This window comes from Balearica regulorum, chromosome 4, assembly GCF_011004875.1.
Source record: "Balearica regulorum gibbericeps isolate bBalReg1 chromosome 4, bBalReg1.pri, whole genome shotgun sequence".
NCBI lineage: Eukaryota > Metazoa > Chordata > Aves > Gruiformes > Gruidae > Balearica > Balearica regulorum.
In genome coordinates, this window is record NC_046187.1 from 2512732 (window position 1) to 2536653 (window position 23922).

At 48.5% G+C, this 23922-nt stretch overlaps 1 protein-coding gene across 5 annotated transcripts in view; it reads left to right on the forward strand.

The window, feature by feature from the left end:
• The window catches only part of FRAS1 (Fraser extracellular matrix complex subunit 1), a 160062-nt gene that overhangs the window by 60470 nt on the left and 75670 nt on the right, over positions 1 to 23922 (forward strand). For all 5 annotated transcript variants that reach the window (XR_012835140.1, XM_075750918.1, XM_075750920.1 and 2 more), the window contains 12 exons: positions 802 to 961; positions 1584 to 1717; positions 4422 to 4505; positions 5141 to 5242; positions 5328 to 5519; positions 9639 to 9728; positions 10882 to 11029; positions 13324 to 13467; positions 13790 to 13924; positions 20919 to 21062; positions 22784 to 22924; positions 23359 to 23499. Coding sequence is in view for 4 of the 5 variants with exons in the window: in XM_075750918.1 (XP_075607033.1) it covers positions 802 to 961; positions 1584 to 1717; positions 4422 to 4505; positions 5141 to 5242; positions 5328 to 5519; positions 9639 to 9728; positions 10882 to 11029; positions 13324 to 13467; positions 13790 to 13924; positions 20919 to 21062; positions 22784 to 22924; positions 23359 to 23499 (1615 nt within the window). In the remaining variant the exon portion in view is untranslated. The remainder of the gene's footprint in view (positions 1 to 801; positions 962 to 1583; positions 1718 to 4421; positions 4506 to 5140; positions 5243 to 5327; positions 5520 to 9638; positions 9729 to 10881; positions 11030 to 13323; positions 13468 to 13789; positions 13925 to 20918; positions 21063 to 22783; positions 22925 to 23358; positions 23500 to 23922) is intronic.

A 23922-nucleotide genomic window follows, 5' to 3' on the forward strand; every position in this document is an offset into this window, starting at 1 on the left:
CGTAGTCATATGTCCCACCCCAATTCCACTGTGAGGGGGTCATTAAACCATATTTTTGTCAGTGCAGAGACTCATCCTGATGGTGGGCACAGATTTCCTCTGGCTGCTGTAATGCTTTATGACTTGGCCTTCATTCTACAAGTATCTAGTTAGCAGCGCTGGCCCTTGTGGTACCTCCATCGAAGAAAATCTGTATCCTCTATCTGGCAAGAGCTTTTTTTACTCCCTGCCTGACCCAATAGTGCATGTCTGGTAAAAATCAGCGTTTTCTATTTGTTGGAGAGTGTTGCAATACACAACGTGTTTCTTCTCGGCGCCAGTTTTTCCTCACCATGCCTCAGGGCAAGAGATATTTGTTTCTACGTTAATGAATAAGCAAATCTAATGAGATTTTACTCATAGTGAAGCGTGTTAAGTATGTGGGATGGGCGGTGTTCACCCGACTACCTTGTGGTCAGGTGTGTCTTGGGGCCCGTGTGGAATAATTCTCTAAAGAAAACATGTCTCTACATTTAGAGTTCGCCCTACAGAAACTGTAGTGGAGAGGGGGTGTATCCAGTAGCCTGCGTCTTTTGCCACTCTGCAACAGGAAGGAAAATTAGACGTATGTCCAGGCTGGCTACTTTACCAGTATTAACGTACTTTTTGCTCCGACAGCGCAGCCAGGAGTAAGGGCTACAATGTGCTTGCAAAAGAGTAAAGTTTGTCCTAGCGTTGGGGGGCTTAAAAGGGAGGAGATCTATCGACAGCTCTCACTGGCAGCTGGACTGACGTGCGTGTGTTCTGCGTTGTGCGCCGCAGCACGGCACGCAGTGGACCAGCTCTGGATGCGTCCGGTGCTCCTGCGCCCACGGGAAGGTGAACTGCACCCCCGCGCCCTGCCCAGCCCTCGCTTGTGGACGAGGGGAGCTGCCACGCACTGCGCAGGGATCCTGCTGTCCCAAATGCGTGGGCCACGGCGGTGAGTATTGCACGTGAACGGGGCGCTGTCTGGCTTTATCGATCCGAGCGGTAGGTCACCGGAAATCTCCTTTTAGTCCCAAATCTGGAAAGCTTTTCTTTTTTTTTTTGCCTTTTGTTCAGTTCTGTTGGGAAGACACTGGCGTCAAGTGTGTCCCTGAATTCTCTTTCTGTCCTGCTACCGTATTTTTAACGGCTACCGTACATTTTTAACGGCTTCACCCGTAGGCCAAGAGGAAGCGATAAGCTTTACGCAGTGAGCAGATGTGCCTAAAATGTCCTTATTTTGGAGCTTAAAATCTGGGGAAAAAAGGCACAGGTATTTCCTATGTACTGAGGGTACCTTTGGCACTTGCAGACTCGGACTGCAAGTTCCAAAAAATGCCTGAGCTATTGGATACCTTTTCTCATAGGAGTCCTGTGGGAGAGGTGCAGCCAGGGCTCTTCATTCGCAAGTCTGAAGCCCTTGAAAACTGGTGGAATCGTTACTGTCGTTAACCTGCTTTGACAAATCAGAATTCTGAGCTCTGAGACGCACAAAATATGTGTTTTAATTGTGGGCGATGGAGAGGAGTTAATGGGCATTGGAAAAGAAAACTACCCGTTGTTTTCATATCTCTTAGAGCCTTGCTCCTTTGATGGACGCTTGTTCCGGGACGGTGAGGACTGGCGCCTCGGTCGGTGCTCCAAATGCGTCTGCAGGGACGGCGAGACTCAGTGCTTCACAGCTTCCTGCCAGCCTCTCCTGTGCAGCCAGGTCAGGACCCGTCCGCCCTCTGGGGACGTGACTCCTGACTCTTTCCCTTGGCGAGGCCCATTTCTCGTGCCAACGTACAAATTAGGAGGCAAATCTTGCGTGTGACGAGTGGGCGATTTGGAAAAGGGAGTTTTGGTGTGTGGAAATACGGAGTGACGGTTAAGTCCGTCAGTACACACGTGCTCTCTGCCTTTGTTCTCCATCATTTTACTCTTATCATGCCTTTGCTGGCTAGTTAGGCAGAAATACTGTCTAAAGAAAGTGCTTTTTGTTTTTTTACTAACAAAATTATGTAGGTTTGATCAGGAAATGTTTTTATTTCTGTGAGGGAAGGAATGAAAACACCAGATTTTTAATGGTGGTTTATCTTCACAAATTTCAGTGTTTGGTTTGCAGGTCTTATTTATTTTTTCTTTCACAAGAACGCTAGAAATACAGCTGAAAGTTGTCAAATGCGGATACAAGTCCCCTTTTGACTTAAAGAGTTTAGAAATACAAGACAACTTCAGCTGAAAGTAGAGTCTCGGAGCACTATTCCTTATGCGTGCTTGTGTTTAGAAACCAGCAAACCCAGGAAGGTAAGTTGGGGAAGCTCAAGCAGAGACTCACGGCTTTAGCCCGGTTGAGAGAACTGGGACATTTTGGTCTCCAAGGTCTTTGCTGTGGACAAATGATGGGTTCTCAGCACTTGTGCAGCGATCAGCCCAACCAAAACACTACAGGATTACACACGGTGTCGTCACAGGGGTTAGTAAAGGCAGCAAGCTCTACACAGTACTCCGCGCTCTGTACCAGTGACTCAGTTTTTTGAATTCTTGTCGTTATATGGGAAGTGCTTAAGGGTGTGACCGTGCTCTTCGGATTTCTTTTCACTGGGCCCATCGTACCAGGTTTTTTTGCACCTCGGTGTACTCCTTTACAACAGCGTGCCATGCTAAGGAAGCGCGGGAACTGGCTCCCTGCAAATCCCTCTTTCTGCCCTTGACTTTATGCTTTAGGGGCTGCCGTTTCCCAAATATTTTTTAATCTATTGCCATGCTCCAATGATGAATCTAGAAGCTCCCTTGAAATGTGTGCTCTGGCTGAGCACGCTCCTCTCGAGCACTGAGAAAAACAGAAGCAGTAGTCATAAACTTTTTTTCTGTTGATGCTTACCCAGCTTTCTATTACTGGACCAGCTGTTTGTGCAATTAACGGTATTTTTTTTAATAGAAGGAAAGCCCACATGATTCTCCACATGCTACTTGTGTTTTGCTTGGTCCTGAGATACTCTTTTAGTACTCGTTGACTAAGTAGCGTGCATTAAAACAAATTTATGCCTGCTTTAGATTCCTCTCTTCCCGTTCCAAATGGGCTGATGTTACCTGCTGACTGATTGCGCTAACATTTAATCAGCTAATCATTAGGATTTAATTTGTGGAAATAGAAACGACTGCGTTGTTGCCGTGATGTATCTGAGAATAATTGGCTGAGAGCACGCGAGTTAAAGCAGCAGAAAGCCGATTCTGATGGTGTTCCAGATGTTTCCTACCGAGGTGCCCGGTGGAAGGGACACGAGCGGGACGTACAAGGGTCCTGCTCTGCTCTCAGTCATCCCTAACGTGTTCTTGCCCGTGCCTTTATCTCTGTCGCTTTCTTCACTCTCGACTCCCTGTCAAAAGCAAATACATAAATTCTCTCAGTATTAAACTCTCATCTTTCAGATAACTGTGCCCTTCCCTGGGTGCTGAGGGAGAGGAACTTCAAAAATCCTCGTTGCGTGCAGGAGCGCACCTGAATATCCCACCACATATCCCACTAGAATCCATGAAAGAGTTCTTTTAACTCTGCTGGGAAATCTACCGTCGATAACTTTTATACAAAGTCTCCCACTCTTTCTTTGAAAGCTGGTGATTTGGCTAACAAAGCGGATGAGCTAATAGCGCTTGGCATTTCTGCGCTACTTTCAGTCTGCAAGTCAGGCTTCGGTCATCCTGATGGGGCTGGAGGGAGGGAGGTGCTGATGTACAATACCATTCCAAATCGTTGGGTTTACGTGAAATTGGAGCAGGGGAATTACAGACGCGTTTTGGATGGACGGAGCCGAGGCACGCAGGAACCGTTATGTCGATGTGAAGCGCCGACCTATTCCAATGTGATTTAAATCAGTCATGAAAAAGTTTAAATTAGGGTAATCCGGTTTTACGCATAATTTGACCCCTGCACAGACAGTTACGCTGTATGGATTCAACTAAAGCGGTGCGAATGCCTAAGAGATGGCGAGTGTAAATCATACATTCAAAGCCTTAAAACACAGCAGCACCAGGAAAAAATCTCTTCTCTCCTCCATCTCATGCTTTAGCGTGCTTCTCTACACAGCTTTATTTATGCTTTTTTTTTTTAAACTGTGTATCTGTATACTTGAACATATGTACTTTATCTCATGTGTGCATCTTTATCTGCATCTGTATACCTATCTGTGTATTTGGACCTCAGCTGCTATCCAAAGAAGCCCAGAAAATGAGCTGAAGGAAATATCTTTCTAGCTTTCCACACCGATCTCGTGCTGTGAAGCATGCCCCAGATATCGGAGCCCAAATGAAGCCTTGAGGGACCGTGGGTTATCACGCAGATACTAACCGCCTGGAATTCCAGGCGCTGATGCTGAGCCCCGTGTTAACCGTTCACGCTCTTATTTTACTTGTCTCTCCTGCTTTCTATTTAGGATGAAGTTATGGTTGTGTCTCCTGGAAAATGCTGCCCAGAATGTGTTCCAAAGCCCTGCTCGATGTCAGGAAGAGTCTACCAGGTAGCCTTTGACGAGCCACACCAAGAGGCAGTGCTTCACAAGTTCTGGCACATCTCTCTTTCCCTTCTCCGTGAGATCTGACTTTCTGCCAGCACTGATAGCTTAGCACAACCGTTGCTTTTTTTTTTTTTTTCTTCCTGGAAAGCCAAAAGCGTTGAAAGAAATTAGGACTAGATAAGAATTTGCTGGCAAGCAGAAGGGAAGTTTGCAGGGTGAAGCAGATTAGGCACTTTCTTTTCACGCTTTTTTGAAGGAGGAAAGCAGAAAGCACCGGTGAAGGTCAAAGTATTAACATCTTTCATTATATCATCTGGAATTGATTTAATGCATTATGTCATCAGCGTAAGGATGTGGGATTTTCTGTTAATTATTATGGTTTGCTAATAATAGTAGTTAACCAATGTCACTGGCTTGCAGTTAATGAGAAATACACACCACGGTGCCATCTAGACCCTCGTACCTCTTCTTCCTGCTTGCTGTTCGCGTAGAGATAAGCATTTTTTAAGAAGAGCTTATTATTGGATACAGACATGCAGAAGGAGCCGTCATATTCCACAAGCAGCACAGATTTCTGGAAAGAATTTGGTTATTTATGAAGAACGTTTAACAATTGCATACATGTTCTTTTTGAACAGCATGGCGAACAGTGGAAAAAAAATCCCTGCACTGCATGTGCGTGTCACAGAGGAGAAGTCAGATGTCTGAGAGAGACCTGTGACGGTATTACCTGCGAGAAGGTAGTTAAAAATCTTCCACCAGTGTCGCTGTGCCCATGCCGGTGGGTTCCAGCAGTCCTGCTCAATGCTCACTGATGTTTTGTAGGGGGAGAACAAAGTGCAGCGTCCTGGGAAGTGCTGCGAGGAGTGCGTGTCTTCCGAGGGAAACTGCCTGTACGGTGGCACGATCAGGTACCACGGTGAGATGTGGAACAGTACTCGCTGTGACTTCTGCCTTTGTGATGAAGGGAAGGTCACTTGCCAGGAAGCCGAGTGTGCCAGAGTGGAGTGTGCCAAGGTAAGGCGGGTTGTCTTCTTTCGAGATGTATCTGTCAAGTCTTGTGATTCCCCCCCTCTCGTTTTTTTTTCTTTTTTTTTTTTTGATTGACATCTTGAGACACTCAAAGAACCTGCCCTTCTCTCGGGGCTTGTTTTGTGCAACTTCCTTGAAAACACTTCAGAGGAAAGGAGAGTAAATTTTGGGTTTTCCACGCGAGGTTGACTGCTCGGTGGGCTTGCACCGTGGAGCAAGCCAGTGTGAATCGGTGACCAGTTTCCCTTGGCTTCCCTCCCACGCTCTTGTCTGCCTGCTACGGTGGAGGGTCAGGCACCCAGAGGTTTCGGTGACCACCTGCTTTACCGGGAGCTGAACGTGGGGAGAGATGTACAGGTCAGAGGCAGTTAAAAGTTTAAGAAACGTTCCTTTTATCTTCATTCTGTGTGCTACGGGGGGCTTCAGTAAGGTAGTTGGATTTGGAAGTCGGCGTTCCGCTTTTCTCCATTTTTTCCATGCCATTCTTGGCAAGGGAGTGAAGCTGGTAAGGTATTGTATTCCCAGTGCTCATTACTCCAAAACTAAATCCTCCCCCCGCAGGGTTTGTTGTATTTGCTCCGTAGTGGATGTGCGGAATGCATTAGGTAGGGTTGAATGCTTCACACACAGAGACACGCATACCAATAGGTTTCGAATTGCCTTTTTGCGGTGGGATAAGACTTCTGCGTTATTTGTCACTGCGTCTGTTTTAATTGGCGAGCTAATATCTGCTTTATACCTACTGCTCCGCAGTGTCAGTGAGGAGAAGGGAAGGGAATTGTAGCCTTCTGAGTTTTCTTTCTCGGTGGCAATGCTTTTCTGGTGACTGCCTGCGTGCTACACCTTGAGTAGCAGCACCCTTGTGTTGTGTCTGAAGTCCAGCCAAAATCTGAACATAATGGATTCACTGGATTAGGTGGTTTGAATGAGTGTTCAAACAAGTGAGAATCCGCACGCAGGGTCCCAAACGATGATTGCGCAGAGAGGATGCGTCTAGGAATGAAGGCGTGTGCTCGTTCATCTGAGATTGTGCCTTTTAAACAGCAAAAATGCGTTGGCTGTGGGACCCAAACTCTTGTCGCTGGTGCAGTACTGCTGACGATCATCTGACCTTAAACTGCACGGAGAGATTTTGCTGGGTGGAAAGTCACGTTTGTCATAAAATCTCGCGCACTCGCATCTGTTTCAGTCAGCTTCCTGCATGCTTACGGCTGTAAATTGGATCATTTACACTAATGATGATGGCGTGCTGTCATGGCTCGGTAGGGAGAATTATTTAATATTCATGCTTTTATCTTGGGTACTGACAAAGAATCCATTATTCAGAAAAGCCAGGCATATTTTACAGAACACTAGCTGAAGATGTAGGGTTCAAAACTGGGCGGTTCAAAAGTCTGCAGTACGATCATTCCCGCAGCGATTTTTCAAACTCGGGCTCTCACAGGTAACATCTAAAAGCCCGAGCATCTAAAAAAGGGGTATTATTTGTCAGAGTATGAACCGCTGCAGTTTTGAATTGAATGAGACATGATTGCTGGGAGGACAGGAGGAGGAAGGCAGTGTCCTTTGTTGTAGACAAGAGTGATGGTCCCACTCAATAAAAGATATTTGCCCAAGGATTTATTATTCTGCATGGCTTCCCTTAAGATAAACTAGCTTCCTCAAGTCATGTTCAGGCACAGCTTACCTCAATAGTACAAGGTGCGTGTTAATTAATTACAATAAAATATTTACCCAAGAAGCAGATAAAATATTTCCTTTTTCCTTTGCTTTTTCCTCTTTGAGTTGTGGGTCTGTTTTTTTAGGCACCTGCATCAATAAATCAGAGCTGATGTGAAGCTAGGAGCATTTGGATTCATCTCTTCGTTAAGGCGCTGTTAATTTTCTGGTCACATCGTCCTATTTAAAGTTAATGAGGCCACAGACATGAACTACGAATCCTAGACAGCTCGACATAATCTAGCAGCATTTACGTGAGGGTAGGGTAGAGGTTTAGCTTATAAACCCTTTCAAACCAACCTGTCCAGCAGGTGCCAAATGGAAGTGTCTGCGGTGATTCCGACCCAATCTTCAAAAAGCCATTTTCAGCAGGTTACTGATGAGCTAGGAATACAAGGTACGGGGCAGGCTGGGATACCTACGGATGTGGATGCGCTCAACCAAAACCACTCAAACATTCAGAGCATCAAATAATCCTGCCGGCGCGCTTGCCAGCAGCCCTGCTAAGTACGCACCCTCGTGACGACGTTCGGAGGAGGATGGCTCACGGGTGCTAGCAGGGGATGCTGCAGCTGGCGATGGAGTATTTCTGCTCGCAGCCCTGCCAGCCCTAGGAACCGCAGGGTCGGTAAGATGGAGTTCGCAGGGTGCTGCGTGACTACCGTACAGCCAGCCAGCAGCAGAAGTCTTTCTGATAGAAGAAATGGAGCTAGGGGGTCGAGAGTTACGGATGGTGCCTGTGGATGTAGGTGTGTACGTGTTCGAGAGATTGCATAAACCGTTTTTTCTTCTCTTTTCTGCCTCCCAGCCCCTCACTGCCTTTTAATGTTCTCAACCTGGAATATGACGACTCTCTCTTCAGCAAAGCTGCAAGTTGTCTCACGTAGCCTCTCCCTTTTCTGAGTCTTGGCAGAGCAGCGCGGTTGCATTTGTTTTTTGGCCAGGCGAGCCATGTTCCACGGCTAGTTGTCCTCAGCTTTCCCGTAGCCTGCGTTTACGGGTGCGGGCGGGCGTGTGGGGCAGGGACGGGGATGGGAGACTTTACAGTCCGTAGTAGCGACCTGAGAGCCAACCGCTGCCAGCGGCATTTTGATGTAATGATTTAAGAGCAGAAACGGATGGAACCAGCAGCGAGAGATTTAGGCAGTGTGTGGTCCTCGATGACTAAGAACCGCACGGTTTCTCCTCTCTTACCCGTTCTCGGACATGCCTGAGTGTTGCCAGAGCGTGGCCTGGCTTAGTTGTTCTACCTTGGGGAATCCAGCAGAGACCGGTGCTGTTATTGCCACGTCTAAAGTCATTTGCATACACAAATTGGTGAGCGTGCCAGTGTGGCACAGGGAAAAATATCCTGGGATGACTGCTGGAAGAGATGCTCGCTCGGGGTAAATTAGCAAAGCTGTTGGGTAAACTTGGCGCTCGCCTGAATTTTGCGAGCCGTCGGAAGAAAGCAGCAACGTGCTGACACGGAGACGGGTGTGAGCGGTGTGATTTCCTTGGGTGTGCGAGCCCCTTGCAAACATTTAACCAACGGTCCCGATTTCTCCGTCGCAGGTAAGTAATCAGCCTGGTTGCGAGCAGGCGCTCGGTGCAGATCGGCACCAAAGCTGATTTTTAATCGTAGTGGTTTTGTGTACATCCCTCTGGTTTCTGACTAGTATGTATGACCTTGCCTGTGTGTACAGTGCGGAGAATCTGGTCCAGCAAAGCTACCCAGCTCAGGAAATCAAAGCTCTTTCTTTTGAGCTGTGTCCTGGTTCCCTAGGACAGAGTCTCTCTCTCTTTTCTAAATATTCCGCTTGGACGCAAAAAATTTGTGACGAATTAGGGCGCTTTATTCCCTTCTCCTGCTGCTAAATTCTTACCTTCAAACTGAAGTTATTTAAGTGGCTTCGGTGGAGTTGTACAGTTGTAACAAAGAACAGGCTTTTTCCATCTGGGATAAGTAGAGCATGTGCTTTGAAATTCTCTTGGGGGGGAAAAAGTAGAACATTCAAAATGAAGGTGGGCTTCTATGCATTGAAATCTTGACAGGGGTCCGGTAAAGTCCTAGCGATCCACAGTAAAAACAAGGCATTCCCGTTCTCCGTCCTTGCAGTGGATTATACTGGGGGGGCAGGTCTTTCTCTGCGGGATTTAGGGATGACGTAATGGCCTTATCGCTGAATTCCCTGGCCTTCTCTGAGGTTTGTTCTGCAATTGCAGTATTCACTGAGCGCGTTTTTCAACCAGAACCTACAGCGATGAAGTAGGATAGAGAGAAGATAAGGTGAAATTAGATAGTGAAGATTGCATTCCAGGGCAAGGGCTGTTCTGCCTCTGCATTCCACAGTGATTGCGGTGATGTCGATTCCGTTTGTGTTGCTGCAACCTTTCTCTTCACAGGGTGAAGAATTAATTCACTTAGATGGGAAGTGCTGTCCTGAATGTATTGCAAGTAATAGTTCCTGTGTTTACAAAGAACATACCAAAGCTGTGAGTATCCTGGTACTTCGGAGCACGTAATAGTGAGTTCTGCTCGTAGAGGTTTGGAGGAATAGGCTCTCCCTCTCGGGTTCTGAGAAGGATACTATCTGCAAGTGTAGCAGAAAAATAATCCATTAATATTGTCTGCAGATTGCTTGTTCAGTTTACAGAACACGCTGTACAACACGTGCATCTGCTGCAGAGTTTAAGTTTGCCTTGCTCTCCTTTGTGCGGTATAATCAATCATTTCCCTTTAATATTTAATATACGTACTCCTAGGTTTCCTGTGCCTCTCATGGAGTTAAAGATGCCTGACTTTAATCCTACAGAGGCGACAGAGCTGGCGCAACGTATAGCTTTCTGCCTACGTAGCCCACCGATTATAATTTTTAGTTTGATGGCCTTCTGAGCAGACCTGGGGACGCAGATGGCGGGAGGGGAACAGCACGTGCAAGGTCCCTTCCCTCCGTCGACTTGTAAAAGCCGGCAAATGTCAGGGGCGATGGGTAGTTTGGAAGAGAGTCGGCGATACCTCCTCTTCTCCGTGGCGTTCCGGCCAGTCCTCGGTGGTGGAAAGCAAGGCAGGAGAGGAGGAGGGGAAATAAAATGCTGTGAAGGTCGGAAAGAGATTTAAAGCGTGACAAAAAGGTCGTGATGCAAAGACAGAGCTTCAGACAGGACAGGTTGCGGGTACCAAGCTCCATAGATACACAGCAGATTCAAGCACTTCTTACCGGGCTGTGAAAAAAGAGGTGGACGAGCAAAATTTGGAGACAGGAGAAAATCCTTTGAGCCAGAGAAAACGAAGGGAGATGAAGGGGTCGAAAGGACTTAGCACCAACTGGAAAACCACCCCGCTTTGGAGGAGCGCTGGGAGGGAACGCGTTGGGGTGTTCACGGGCCCAGGACTGATCTCGGCCAGCGCTTTGCAGGCTGCCTTGTTCTGGAAGGGCAAAGAGAGCAAGAGGGTCAACGGTACAGAGGCACGCGGTCCCACGGCGGCAGGTCGCGGTGCCGAAACGGTCCCGGAAACGTTTAATTTACTCCTCGCAGTTGTAAATTGCCTTGCAATTTACCCAGAGATTCCCATGCGTGGCAAAACGCCTTGGTGCAAAGGCTCTCCCTCGCTGCTGATGCTGCCCGTTGGGTGTTTCTCGTGCAGAACGGCGAGAAATGGGAAGAAGGACCGTGCGGAGAATGCGAATGCCGGGACGCGGAGGTGACCTGCTTCCTGCGTTCCTGCCCGCCCTGCCCGCCGGGCAGCCTGGCCGTTGAGGCGAAGGGTGACTGCTGCCCGCGCTGCGAGCCAGGTACAGACCCAGGGGCCGTCGTCTCCTACCGTCGCTCCTGACGGGTGCCAGCGCGGGCGTCACGTACACCTCCGGCACGGGGGGTTGCTCTGGCGTCCCTGCCGCCCTCGCTTCCCCGGTACCGCTCTGATACCCGCCTGGAATTTTAACTTGTCTTGGGTTTTCTGTTACTAATTAACTGGTTTCCATATAATTTAATTAGGGTCCTTAGAGAGCTTTAGGGCTCCATCCGCTGACTTCCCCTGGTTTATAAGATAGCTTTCTTTCAGCAAAAAAGTTTCTCCTTGGGGTTGGTGTTCTGGAAACATTTTGTCCTTTTCTTCCCCCCCCCCAAGGCAGAGGACTGCTCCTTCCTGAATCCCAGCATGGGTTTTGGAGTTTATGGGCTCCTGATTATTGCTTGGGAGTGGAAAGGAGAAAGAACCTGCTTACGCTGTTATGCCACAAGCTCACCTGGGGCTGAATGGCTGCCAGTTAATAATTGTTTGGAAAGATTAGGGTAGCCTTAGCTTATATGTTAATTTTGCATATAAATTCATTTTTCTCCAGGATATTGTCATTCCCTGTGATTTACAATCCATAGTTGGTAGGCTTTAGCTGTGGTTTGCTAATTTTTCATGTTGGTAGCTCTTCTTGCTGCATTCATATAACTTTGGTTTTATCAGAGTGCTCCAGTTAATGTTTTATCTCAGTAAAAAGAAAATAGCTTCACAGTTTAATTATGCTGTCATTTGCAGGAGTGCCTTGGCACATTCGCCATATTAATGTTTTAAAGCTTGTTATTTACTGCATGCTAATAAAAATGCAAAGCACGACAAATTGAAAAGTGAGGAAAATGGGTTTTGGACAGTTTGGATAAAATTGTCCTGGATTTCTGAAAGGGAACAGCATCTGCAGAGGCTCCTAAGGAGGGGCCAGATTATAAACTGCTCTCAGCACCCATCTGTTCTCCTCCTTAGCAAGAAGTGCCACTGGGTACGGGTTACCCTTGGAAATCTGGCCTCTTCGTTTAGCTTCTGTAATGGTAGCGGTTTGGAAAATACAGGCTCTGAAGTCATGGCATTGGACATACAGAGCCAAACTTGCTTTTTTATGCCCTGAAAGATAAATGGAAATTTCCTTTCCCAAAGCTTGCTATTTTCCCTCTTTTTCTGTTTTGCATAGAAGGGGATGAGAAACAAATGCAAAATCCCGCTTGCGGCAGTTCGGTCTGTGCGCCCAGAGCATCAGTCCCTAACGCGTCTGCTTCATTAAAGCCAGTAAAAATTTATTGCTGCTTCTCACAGATGTGCTGGGGGAAACAGGCCGAGAGAAGCCGTTCATTCTCAGCCAGCATAAAGCATATAGCCCTAAGCAAAGCTGTATTTATGTTAAAACCCTCTCACTGAGAACATTTGGGTTGGAGCAGAGGGAATTTTTTTGCACCTCGAGAAAAAATTGTCCACTCTGTACATCTCCAAGTAGCCAGTTCATTGTCAGACTGGAAGGATGGGGCCGCATATTCCTTTGGAAAGTTACTGGAAAGAAGTGGATGGAGCCAGAGCATCCTCTTCACTCCTCCTGTTGATCACTGTGGATTCAGTGTTATCTTCAACTGTGTCTATCTTGATTCCGCATTCTTTCCTTAGGTACATCTCCCTGGAAACTTGCAGGTTATTTCGTGGAAGCGAAGGAGAGTTTTCAGCATTGGGATCCTTTTTGCTGACTTGTCAGGAAGGAACAGACAGCTTTTCTTCCAGCTAGCAAAAGTAGCTCAGTAGTAAAGCGAAAGTAGTCCTTCTCCTGGCCTCTGCAGAGAGGGCAGCCAAGCTGTTTGAGAAGATACCCGGGTCGGGATATGCTTGCTGCGGTGCTGTGCCATAAAGCTTTTGACTGGAGGGGAAGTGGTCTGGCACCTGTACTCCGACCTGGCACGGACACCAGTCTTGACTTACCACAGGGTTTGACTACAGGAAACTCAGATTCAGGTTGTTTTGGACCATTAATTCCTGATGACTTAGGATTTTTACTGTCGAGAAACCACGTGGACAATGACTATCCTTTTTATCAATAGTCTAGAAAAATCTGAGTCTGTGTAATAACTTCTGCCATACTACAAGACAGCAATATAATATTTGACCCCTTTCGTGCAATCTTGGGGAAAAAAACCCCACTCCAAAACTAACACACCTTGAACCACCGCCAGAAACGAGGAACGAATTTCACTTTGATTTCGGAGCGCGCGTTCTTTTGTGCCTTCCTGATGGAAAACACTGCCGATGGTTTTTTACCTTCGTGTCTTGTCTCTGTGCCAGTTGAGTGCCACCCAGACTGTCTGACCTGCTCGCGGTCCTTTGATCACTGTAACGCCTGCCGAGACACGAGGAGGCACCTGCAGAACGGGCGCTGCGTGGAGACGTGTGAATCGGGCTTCTACCAGGATGGGGGGACCTGCTTAGGTAATTGCTGCAAGGGCTCGTACCTTCTCGGATGATCCTCTTCTCTGGGGCTTGCTGTGCTTTTGTTTGTAGGATCCCGCGGGCTTGTTGTAAAGAGATCGCCGGGCTTTGTTTGGAAAAGCGTTCAGGCACGTACTGAGTAGTAACCGCGGGCTTAAGGCTTCAGGATGCTTCGGGTGGAAGCCCCTGAAAAAATACAAATTCTCAAACCCTTTTGCCAAAATGAGGCAAAATTGTCTCCTTTTATCAGAGCAGGGGAGTCTTGCTGCATCAAGACATTTGGGATTAATACATCTTTGTTCTCTGTTCTTTCTCTTGGAAGCCTGCAATGAAACCTGCTCAACCTGTACCAACGGATTTGAGTGCTCCTCGTGCCAGACATCCCTGCTAATGAAGAACGGGCAGTGCGTGACTTCGTGTGGGAAGGGATACTTTCAGGATCGGCTCCTCTGTACAGGTAACTCGAAGCAAAAAGAGACTGCGCTACTTTGTGATAGCAAAACAGCAGACAAAAGCTGTACCTGAGCTGCTAGGCGTACTCTCTGTTGAGGGATCTGCTGTTGACATAGGTGTTAATGTTCACCCTAGAGTAAAGGAAGGAGTGAACAGAGGAACTAAGTCGGACAGCGTAAAGTCGATTACTGGTTGGGGAAATACTCATTCAAATTCCTCAGCGCTCTCTGTCTAAAACTCTCTGCTTTTCAACACGGCGGTTTTTCACCACCGTCCCCTTTCAATTCGGAATTCTCTTTCGGAAACGTGACCGTGGTTTTTGCGGCGTTAAGGGTACAGAGCAGGATGTACGCGCTAATTTTACTAAGGATGTAACACCCTGAGCCATGCCCGGCAATCTGATCCGGAGGGTTTTTCTTTGAGTTTTGCTTTGTTTTGCCATTCATTTGTTTCATATGGTGCTCTCTTCCTGAAAGTTGATTGGACTAACTGTTCTCAGGAAGCGTATTTACAAAGGAAATTAGTAATTCCGTAAAGCACTGAGATGTGTCTAAATCCTCTATCTTAGCAATTGCAAAGACTGAGAATGAGATTGGGAGGTTAGAGTTTTCTCTTTGGTGGAACTATGATAGCGCTTTTATGAGCATCCCCTGCTCCTTTGAAATACTGGTACTTTTCCCAAACTGTAAGGCAGCCGCTTTCTCACCGTGACAGTTTAACTGTTTTCTCTAAAGTTAACGCTTTTCTCCTCCTGATGTTGGCCTCTCTGGAAGGCTTCTAATTATTTCTGCAGCTCTGACTCAGCACAGGGGTGGAGCGCACGCTTAACTTGAGCCATCGCTTTGATTTCTTTGGAACTAGCCCTCCTGCTTAAAATTAAATACAGGCTTAGGGCTTTTTGGCAGATTTCAGGGGAAAGCACTTCAGATTGTAAGCCCGGCTTCCTCTTCTGAAGTGATTTTCCTTGAAGAGCTGACCGTTTGTTTCAGGTTTTGAAAGTCTGAAAAACCTCGGTCCTCCAGCAGTGACTGCAGACGAGGGCCCCGTCGTGCACATTAGAACGGCAAAGAGAGACCCAGTCCAAAAGAATTTATAGACTTAAATAGCGAATAATCTTCTACTTCATTTGGTTTTATTTTACCATTTCCTTTCCACCTGTTCCTAGCGTTGGAATTGGCAGTGCTCGGGTACTGCCGAAGCGGTGGGGAAAAGCTGATGTTTCATTTCATTCCTGGTTTGTAGATTACTGGTTGTACATTCCATCCAAATTTGCAGTCACGCATGCTTGTAGTTGAAAGTTGCTGGGAAAATGTGTTCCTGTTTCCTCAAGGGAATTAAACCAATTTGCTTTAGTTCTGCCTGGCTGCATTTTCTGTGTAAAGTCAAACCAGCGGAGAAAGTCTTAAATTTCAGATACGGTCCGTAATTCATTTCTTTGTATCCTCTTTATTTTTACAAATCTCTAATCTGATTGTCCAGATGAGCCTTAGACTGTTCAGAAATATTTTTTCTCATAATGGCTTTACCATCTACAATAAGCATGTTCCTAAATCACAGAAAGGATGAACTAGACTGTGTTAATTGCTACGGTTCCAGTAAAATCCCTCTGGAGGAATTCGTTCTGGAGATGAAAAAGACCTGTAAGACCAGGTTTCTCACTCCATCCTGTTGTCGAAACACTGTTGTCTGTGTTGTAACAAAACACAACGAATTAGTCTTTCCTTTTATTCGCATTTTATAATAGCCGGCCTAATTGAATCTGTTTTGAATTTCGGAATACAGTTGTTTGATCTCTGCCCTGTTTTAATCTCACACCAGGGTTGTTCCCTCCACCTGCTGCTGTAAAGTATTCATACCGTTAGGAGAAGGTGAAGCGGACAATAGAAGGTCATAGGTTTGGTTATGTAGCAGTGCATTTAAAGATCACGGATCAGTTTGTACCAGGCTTAGAGCAGAGTGGCACATGAAGTCTTCCTTGTCAGAAGAAGGCTGCGGAAACAGTTAAGAACCTACCCCCACCCCCACCCCCAGCAAAGGCCGAGCAAAGGGAAGCAAAAATAAAAGATTTCTGCCTGGTAGAACAGAAGGGCTCGAAGGACTTGCAGTGTTCAGTGCTCTCACTGCATTTTACTAGCTTAATTATTTATGTTTGCAAGATTATTCAGAAGCCTTGGCAGAACTCAAGTGTTCCAGCTTTGATCTCCCCAAAATGCGAACGTTGAACCGTGTAACTTGACGCTAACAGACCCAGCTCGCTGTAGCAAAACGCTTGGATTTTTATTCAAGGCCTGTTGTTTTTCTCTGCCCTGCCTGGCTGCGGAGGCATCGCCTGGAGGCTAAACGGCTGACCGTGACCAGGCCGAGCTCACGGGGAGGAGGGCAGGTCAGAGGTGGTTAACGGTACCGAGCGGCACCGCGCGCTTGGATCCATCTGTGCTTTCCCAAAGCCAAGCGGTGATTTCTTACCGTGTTCTTGCTGGGATGCCGTTTGCGTTAGCACCAAACCCGGGGATGTTATACCTGCGCTGATGCAGGTAAGAGCCAGTTTGGTGAGCGGATCTGTGATTGATTCGCTGACTTATGGTCAATCGTGGAAGAACAGAAACGTCGCTTTGCAGGACCTCTCGCCTTCTAAAAGCCTGGGCTTGCGTCGCTTCTGTGTGACTCCTACGTAACAGAGCAGAGGAAACCGCCCGTTGGCTCAGGAGCCGCTGGAGTGCTCTTGCTTTAAAACAAGAATCGAGAGCCTGGAAGTTTTGCCTGTTTAACGTTGATTTTCTGGACAGACGTTTTACTGCAGCTTAATGAATCCCATCGTTAATGGGACTCAATGCCCCCCCAGCTGGGGCAGAGTCGTTGCACACCCTATTGCAACTGGAAGGTCGACTGTAATATTTTGAACACCTTTTCCTTCAGCAGCGGCGTCTGGTGAAGCTGCAGGGTCTTGCCTGGAAGTCCGGTATCCACACTGAAGGGAGGAGGCAATGCAAAACGGCCCCTACAGATCTGAACTGAAAACAGCCAGGAAGGGCGAAACCAGTTTCTCTTGATTTATGTTCCACACAGCCCCTTAGTTGCTGTAGGCAAAGATGTTGTAGCTGATAGCGGCTCCTTGAATGCTTCCATTTTTCCCTCTGGTTTTTTTTTTTTTTTTTTTTTTTTTTTTTTTTCCAGTGGAGTTGGTGGCTGGCTCTTTGGGCGAGGAGCAGCTGTTGAGTCTGGCAGCCATCCGGCGCCGAAAGAGCCAACGCGTCTGCGGGCAGGGTGTGCGCGAGTGTGTAAAAACGCAGGGCAGGAATGGGTTGGGGCTGCTGTTCCAGCTGCACGAACCCGGTTCCTACGGGTTGGGGGGGTCCCATGGCTTGCAACTCCAGCTGCAGCCGTACCATCTGATGGCAAACAGAGTGGAGAGATTGGCTGGGGTTCGGTAGCTGCTGGACTCGCGGCAAAAAATGTCCTCGCGACACGTGAAAATAAATTGCCTGGTGCCTGTTGGTGCAAGCAGGAGAAGAGAAGGATTGTGTCTATAGGAGCGTGAATCAGGCTGTGCGTGTTTGTCATCCGGAGGATGGCAGCTGATAACTCCTGGAGGCGCTTGCCACCTCGCGTACGGAGGAGCCTGTGTCGCCTGGTCCCGGGGAGGGCTTGCGCAGCAGGGCTACTGGTTGGAGCAGCGCATCGGAGCTGAGTCTCCTCCTGCGAGCATTTCTTCATTGGCCCACCCGAGGAAGTTGTTGCCGATGGTGTGCTTTGAGTCGTTTGCACTGCTTCCACCCGCTGAATGTGGCTGCCTGGCTAAAAACTTGGTTGCGTTCTTTCTCCTTCCTTTCTTCCAAACGCTGGTGCTTAGATCCCCTCCCTTTCTGTCTGGTCTCTGTCTAGTAGCTTGGAGTCCAGAGGATCTGTTTCATACCCGTTTGCCAAATTCACTGCAGCTTCTCAGAAGGTCTGATGACCTCTGGTAGTCTGTACTTCATCTTTACTTCTCTCACTGTAGCCTTTCCATAGCTGAGATCCCACAGAAGTCACCCCACATCTAGGAGAACATGGGATTTGAACGCAACAGCTGCCTCACGAGAAGACTTGAAAGCTGCTGTGATACCCAGGAGTGGCTTTGCAGGATCTTTGCCAAGGGCCGGTGAGAGCCAACTGGGAACTGGAGAGAGGAGTTGAAGGAAGATCTTAAATTCCTCCAGCCTGCAGACCGGGCTGGTTTGCATCGGTACCTGGCACTACAGGTTTCCCCACGGGAAGTGTCCTAAGCCCACCCTTCCTTCTCGTCTCGCTCCTTTTCTTGGTGGACGTGTCTAGAGTGACGTTTGTGGCAAGTTGCTTCTGGCAGCAGAGAACGGGGGAGCGGGCTGGGCTGGCCTGGCTGCTGCTCTGATGTTAGCCCTACGGCCACGTCTCCGTAGAAAGGCTTAAGAGAGCCAGAGCCAGAGGGGAAGGCGAGCTGGGAGGAAGGGTTGTTTGCGCTGCGAGTACCTGCGGGCAAGGACGGTGACAAAAGCCCAGCGGAACGGCCGTGCGCAGACTGCAGCGGAGCGGCGGTGTTGCTGGGCGTCATCTCCAGAGAAGAGCCTGGGCTGTGGCTCCAGCCATGCCAAAGACCTCTCCAGCCTGGGTATTGTTTGTGGTGGACTTAGATCCAGCAAAACGTGTGGCGCTGGCAGGAGGTGAAGACATTCCTTGGACCTACGCGGAGGCAGCCGCTTGAGAGAAGAGACGGAGGGGAGCACCTCGGGAGCGCTCGGTCTAGCGCGGGCAGCAAGCGGTGCGCGGTGGGAGCCAAAGCGCGTTTGCCCACCTGACCTGGCTTTCATCAAAAGCGTGTTTTTAATACAACTGTCTGCAAGGCTGCCTGTTTAAAAACAGAGTCTGGAGCCCAGGCTGCCAGGAGAGAAAAGCATCTCTTGGAAAGGAGCGGCATCTCCGGAGAGGACTTGGGAATTTTGCAAATAACTGGGTAGGTTCAGACGTGTCAACGTACCGAGGCAGGGTGACCGCGAGGGGCTCAAGCTGTGCAGTGGGAAGGCTGTAAGCAAAGGATCCGAGTCCTGGTGCCTGCTCTTTCGGAAAGATGCTGAAGGTTAGAGTGAGCTCAGAGAGGAGCGAAACACTCATGTCTGGAAGGTGAAGTGAGGACATTTCAGCGCTTAGGAATTTACAGCATGAACTCGTACTCCGCAGGTAACTTTCGAGCGTAGACGTGCCCTGAGAATCATCCAAGCTGGAACGAGATGCAGCTTTATATCGGCAAGGGAAATGATCGACTGGAGCAGAAAAGCGCGCGCAACCTTTACCTCAGGACGGGATGTTTGGTATTCATCGTGTTGTGATTCAGCCGCAATTAGATGCGCTCCACAGGGGTGACGGCACTTGCTGCAGGAGTCAGGGGAAAGGTCTTTTTGGGTACGGGCTGCCCCGTGTCCTTATGAAACGCTCCTCACGTAGGAGTGTTCAGGAGCTGGAAGAGCTGGAGAGATCAGGAGTAAGGTGGGAGGGGGGAAAGATGCAGGAAGGTGCGAAGGGGGAAAGCAAACAGGTAGTTAGAAGGCAAAAGAAGATGACTGGAAAAGGGAAAATAAACGAAGGTGGAAGTGTGGAGAAGGGACAACCAGAATGTCAAAGGACCATGTGCTGGGCATGAACTCACATGTCCCGTGTCCTGGCCCCTAAACACTCCCTGTCCTAACGCCACGCACGTCACGTCACACCTCTGTGCTTCGGGTCCCTGCGTGTGAGATGAAGGTGATAACGCTTCCCTGCCTGGGGGCGGTGAGGTCCGCTACCACGGGGTGTTTCTCTTAGCTCCCCGGTGTGACCCCGACGGAAGCACAAACACAGATGCTCCGTCTCATTAATTACCAGAGCCAAGGGCAGCTATGGCCTCAAGCAGACAGAAGCAGCGTCGAAACCCTGCAAAACAGGGGTGAGGTGGGAGTAGCGGTGATCGCTGGTTTGCTGCGAACTTACTTACGGCTCTCCGCATTGCAAACGTTTTCACTCTCACCCGTTACCGGGATGAGTCGTCTCTCACTCCGGAGCTTTATTTTGGCAGGAAGGGGTTTGCTTTTGTCACTGTTCTGTATGTAAATACGCTCTTAGATAGGAGGATGAGCTGCTGCTGCGTCGGCTGGTGCCTGCGTTACACTGAGGGTACTCGCGGATGAGTTTTTCTTGGGCGGCTGCAGCTTCAGGCATGTTTGCGGATACGGGGCAAGCGTCACAAGGGGCTGTTTTCTCCCACTTGCCGGGGTCTGGGAGCACAAGCGAGTGCCTGCCTTAGTGTGAAACAGTAAATTTAAGAACGTCTTTGGAACGTATTTGGGTGTAATCGAGGAAAAAAAAAAAAAAATCTAATAGCGAAAAGAACTGTAATTTGTGCAGTTCCTGCAAGCACCGGTAGCACAGGATTTAACCTGCGTCTGCGTCACGGATTCCGTAACAGCAACCGCAGCGGGCTGAATTTCCCTCGCAGCTGAACTTGCGCGCTTTCGAACAAGGTGGTTCGTTCGTGAGCTGCTTTGCTCTTTGGTTTGAATTTTGCAGGATCTCGCTCGCAGCCCCGCGGTCTCGTTCTGGGTCAGTGCCGGTAGTCGCCGCAAGGATCGGACTGCAGGTCTGGTTTTCAAGCGGCGTGCGATGGGATCTCTTCCCGTTTGCCTTCGTGCTTGTACAGCCCCCAGCACCAGGATGAACGGGAGTTAACAGTCTTACCGATGCTTCTCCTAGTCTGATTACCCGATGTATACTGCGAGTCGTGTCGCACGTACAAAATGAAGCTGTAAATCGTACCCCTGAGATGGCTTGGATGAAAGACGCTGCGCGGTGGGGGTTTGTTTTCTCTTCCTTTTCTGAAGCAGTGAATGCCCGTGAATTGAAGGAACAAAACTGCAAAAAAAAAAAAAAAAAAAAAGAATTACTGCGAACTCTTTGTTTTAAAGAGATGATTGGAAGTTGGTGGTTTGTTAATCCTGCACCTTTCTTCCCTGCAGCTTGTCACGAGTCCTGTTCCTCATGCTGGGGTGCTGCCGAGAACAACTGTTTGTCCTGCAGAGACACGTCGCGCGTGCTAAAAGCGGGGCTCTGCGTGGCCAGCTGCGGGCAGGGATTTTATACAAAGGATGGAATCTGCAGCGGTAAGGACCTGTTTTCTTCTCCAATTGCAAGAAGTTTGAGAAATGCTCCGCAAAAAAGGGAATCGATGTTTCGTTTAGCCGTGCAGTAGCTGTGGTTTTATTCGTGACTCATTTTATCTCGTGCATAAAGAGCGGCTGAGGAAAGCTGATTATTAATTCATTTGAGCTAATCAGATGCTGAAAGCTGTAAGGTTTTTTCCCTCACCGAACAGCTCGAAAGCCTAACCGAGTCATTTCTGAGGGCTTGACAAATCCATTTTTCTGCGGAAAGAAAAATGCCCTTTGCCAGCAGGTTTCTGTAAATTTGATTATAACTCAGGATCACGGTAATTAATACCTGCGCAACAGCTGAGACCTGGGAGCTGGGAAGGTTTGGTGAGGAAAGGGGAAGAGACAGCTGGAGGGAATTAAAAGACCCAAGTCAAACAGATCACAAAGAGGGGAAAAAAAAAAAACCCTGTCAAATAACTAAAGAACCTGGAATTTGCCACCACCGTTCAGGTCGAGTCTGGGTTTCTGCTGGCAGCCACCTCCAGGCGCTCTGAGGGACCGTCTGGCAGAGCCAGGAGAAGTGATGCAGGGTTGTCTGTCTGTCTGCCCGCAGGTCTGTCTGAGCCGCAGCTAGCTAGAGAGGCCTTAAAACCTGGAGCGTGTTGACAAAATCGGTGCTCTTTTGGCCGATTCTGGATGCGTTTCGCTTTGACCGGGTTCCCCTTCAGTTTGGGTGACGTCTATACCTACCAGTAAATTTTGCTCGCCTGGGTTTCGAAGCGCGCGGGCTTGAAATCTGACCTGTGTAGCTGCAAACCATTTCAGCTCAAAAGGAAGTGGAACTTAGATGCAGCTTGGCCATAATTTTGATTTTTCTTCCCAGCGATTTCTCAAAACTGCGTAGCCATCCCTCGCAACCTCCAGGCCTTCCATCCTCTCCCAAAACCGTGCGTCTTGATACCCACCTGGGGAGCTGTGGGGGGTTTTAAGGGGAGGCTGGCTGGCTGGTGACAAGAACCGAAGGCTGGTTAAGGAAGACGCTTGGCCCCGCTGAACACAGAGCGGCAGTAGAGCTTAGGGGAGCCAGAGTTTCATGGTGCTCTTAGACAACAGGGCAGTTAACTTCAGAACGGACTGCCAGGGAGAACATAGACCGCAGGAATTGATAAGAAACATTATCATGCTTGATTTTAGATGCATTTTCGCCCTTACAACTTTGACTTGAAGAAAAGGGGGTGGGGTGGAAATTACATTTTTTTTAATCAACTTCTCCATCCTTGACTTCCTGAACAGCCTGATAACTGATGCTCGTCGTACAAAGACATGTAAAGATTTGTGAGGTGATTTTCATACGTGACCTCGTCCGGAATCGCGCTCCCCGTTCACAGGAAAAACACGCTGCGTTAGCTGGAGGGGGGTCGTGTCGGGAGCGGAGGGAGTGCGGGTGTCGACCCATTTCTGGTGTTCGTACTTACTCGCGGTCCTAGACGGGATGCAGGTCGGCGCATACCCATCTGCACTCGCACGTCTACCTCCGGGAATGTCGCTGCTTATTCCAGGGAAGCGCGAAAGGGTCACTTGTGCTGGAGAGGCATGTTTAAAGATGCCTTTCTGGCAAAAAAGAAGACACGGTTTGGCTTGCTTTATCTTCTCGCTGCGGCCAGGTCGGCGGCTCTGTGGTTCTTTGCTTATTGAGCGCCTTTTGTTAACGAGCGATCCTTTTTTGGCAGCTTGCGACCAGTTCTGCGAAACGTGCCATTCAGACCAGCCCGTGTGTTTGACCTGTGCTTCAGAGAAGTTGTTACATGATGGGAAGTGTGTTTCAGAGTGCCCGGACGGGTATTTCCCAAGCAGCAACGGAAGATGCGGAGGTAAGAGGCATATTTGCGTGACCTTTTCTAAGGCTCTCGAGGCACCCTCCGCACGTTGTCGTCTTTTCCCCAGCTGCTGACCTGCGGGGAGGGAATGTTAAGAGCACAGAAGTGCAAGCGGAGACAGGGAATCGGTTATTATTTTTGTTTTCTTTGGTTCGCTTGTGATAGATAGTTTTAAATAACCTCTTTGCCTTGCGAAGCATATTGAGACACGCTGAGATACGTATTCAAAACACCGTGCGAGTGAGAGTTATTACTGTTAGTAGTTATTAATACACGCGCGCTTCTGCTCTCGTTAGTTCGTGTAGCTGAATATCGTGCCAGCTGGGAGTTTTCGTTGCCGGCTGGAGGAGGCTGTAGTCAGCAACACCACTCGCAAGGAGAAAAAAACTGGGATATTTCAGTTCTGTGCGGCTCTGTTTCTTTATCAGCTTGTCATGCTTCGTGCTCCACGTGCGAGGGACCTCTGGCTACTCACTGCACCTCCTGTCCCTTTCCTCTGGCGTTGCGCCGGGGCCAGTGCCTGCAGAGCTGCGGAGAGGGTTTTTACCAGGATCACGATGTCTGCAAGGGTAAGCTCGGTGCTTGGACTAAGTTCCCCAGCTGCTGTAAACCAGCGTAGCTAGATTGGCTTTTCTCGGGCTGTGCTCGGAGTACCCAGCTACAACGCTGAGCCTTTATTTTATGCCGAACCGGTCAATCAGTAATTCCTGTGTTTGCCCGCTGATTGTCTTCTCCTTTGAGAAAAGGCAAATTTTCTCAAATACTTTCTGCGTTCACACCCTCAGGATTTAGTGATCTTGGGGACCTATTTTTCCTCTGTGCTGTTGAAATAAAGGTACATTGCTTCCAAGATTTTCTTGACGCGAGTTAAGAGATGGGTGAAATTCTACACGCACCTAGTAGATTTGCTAAAACCGAGGTCGTTTTTGCAGCGATGGAAAACGTGAAAATTCAGAAGATGAAGTTATACTTCCTATGAGCCCTTCAGACTG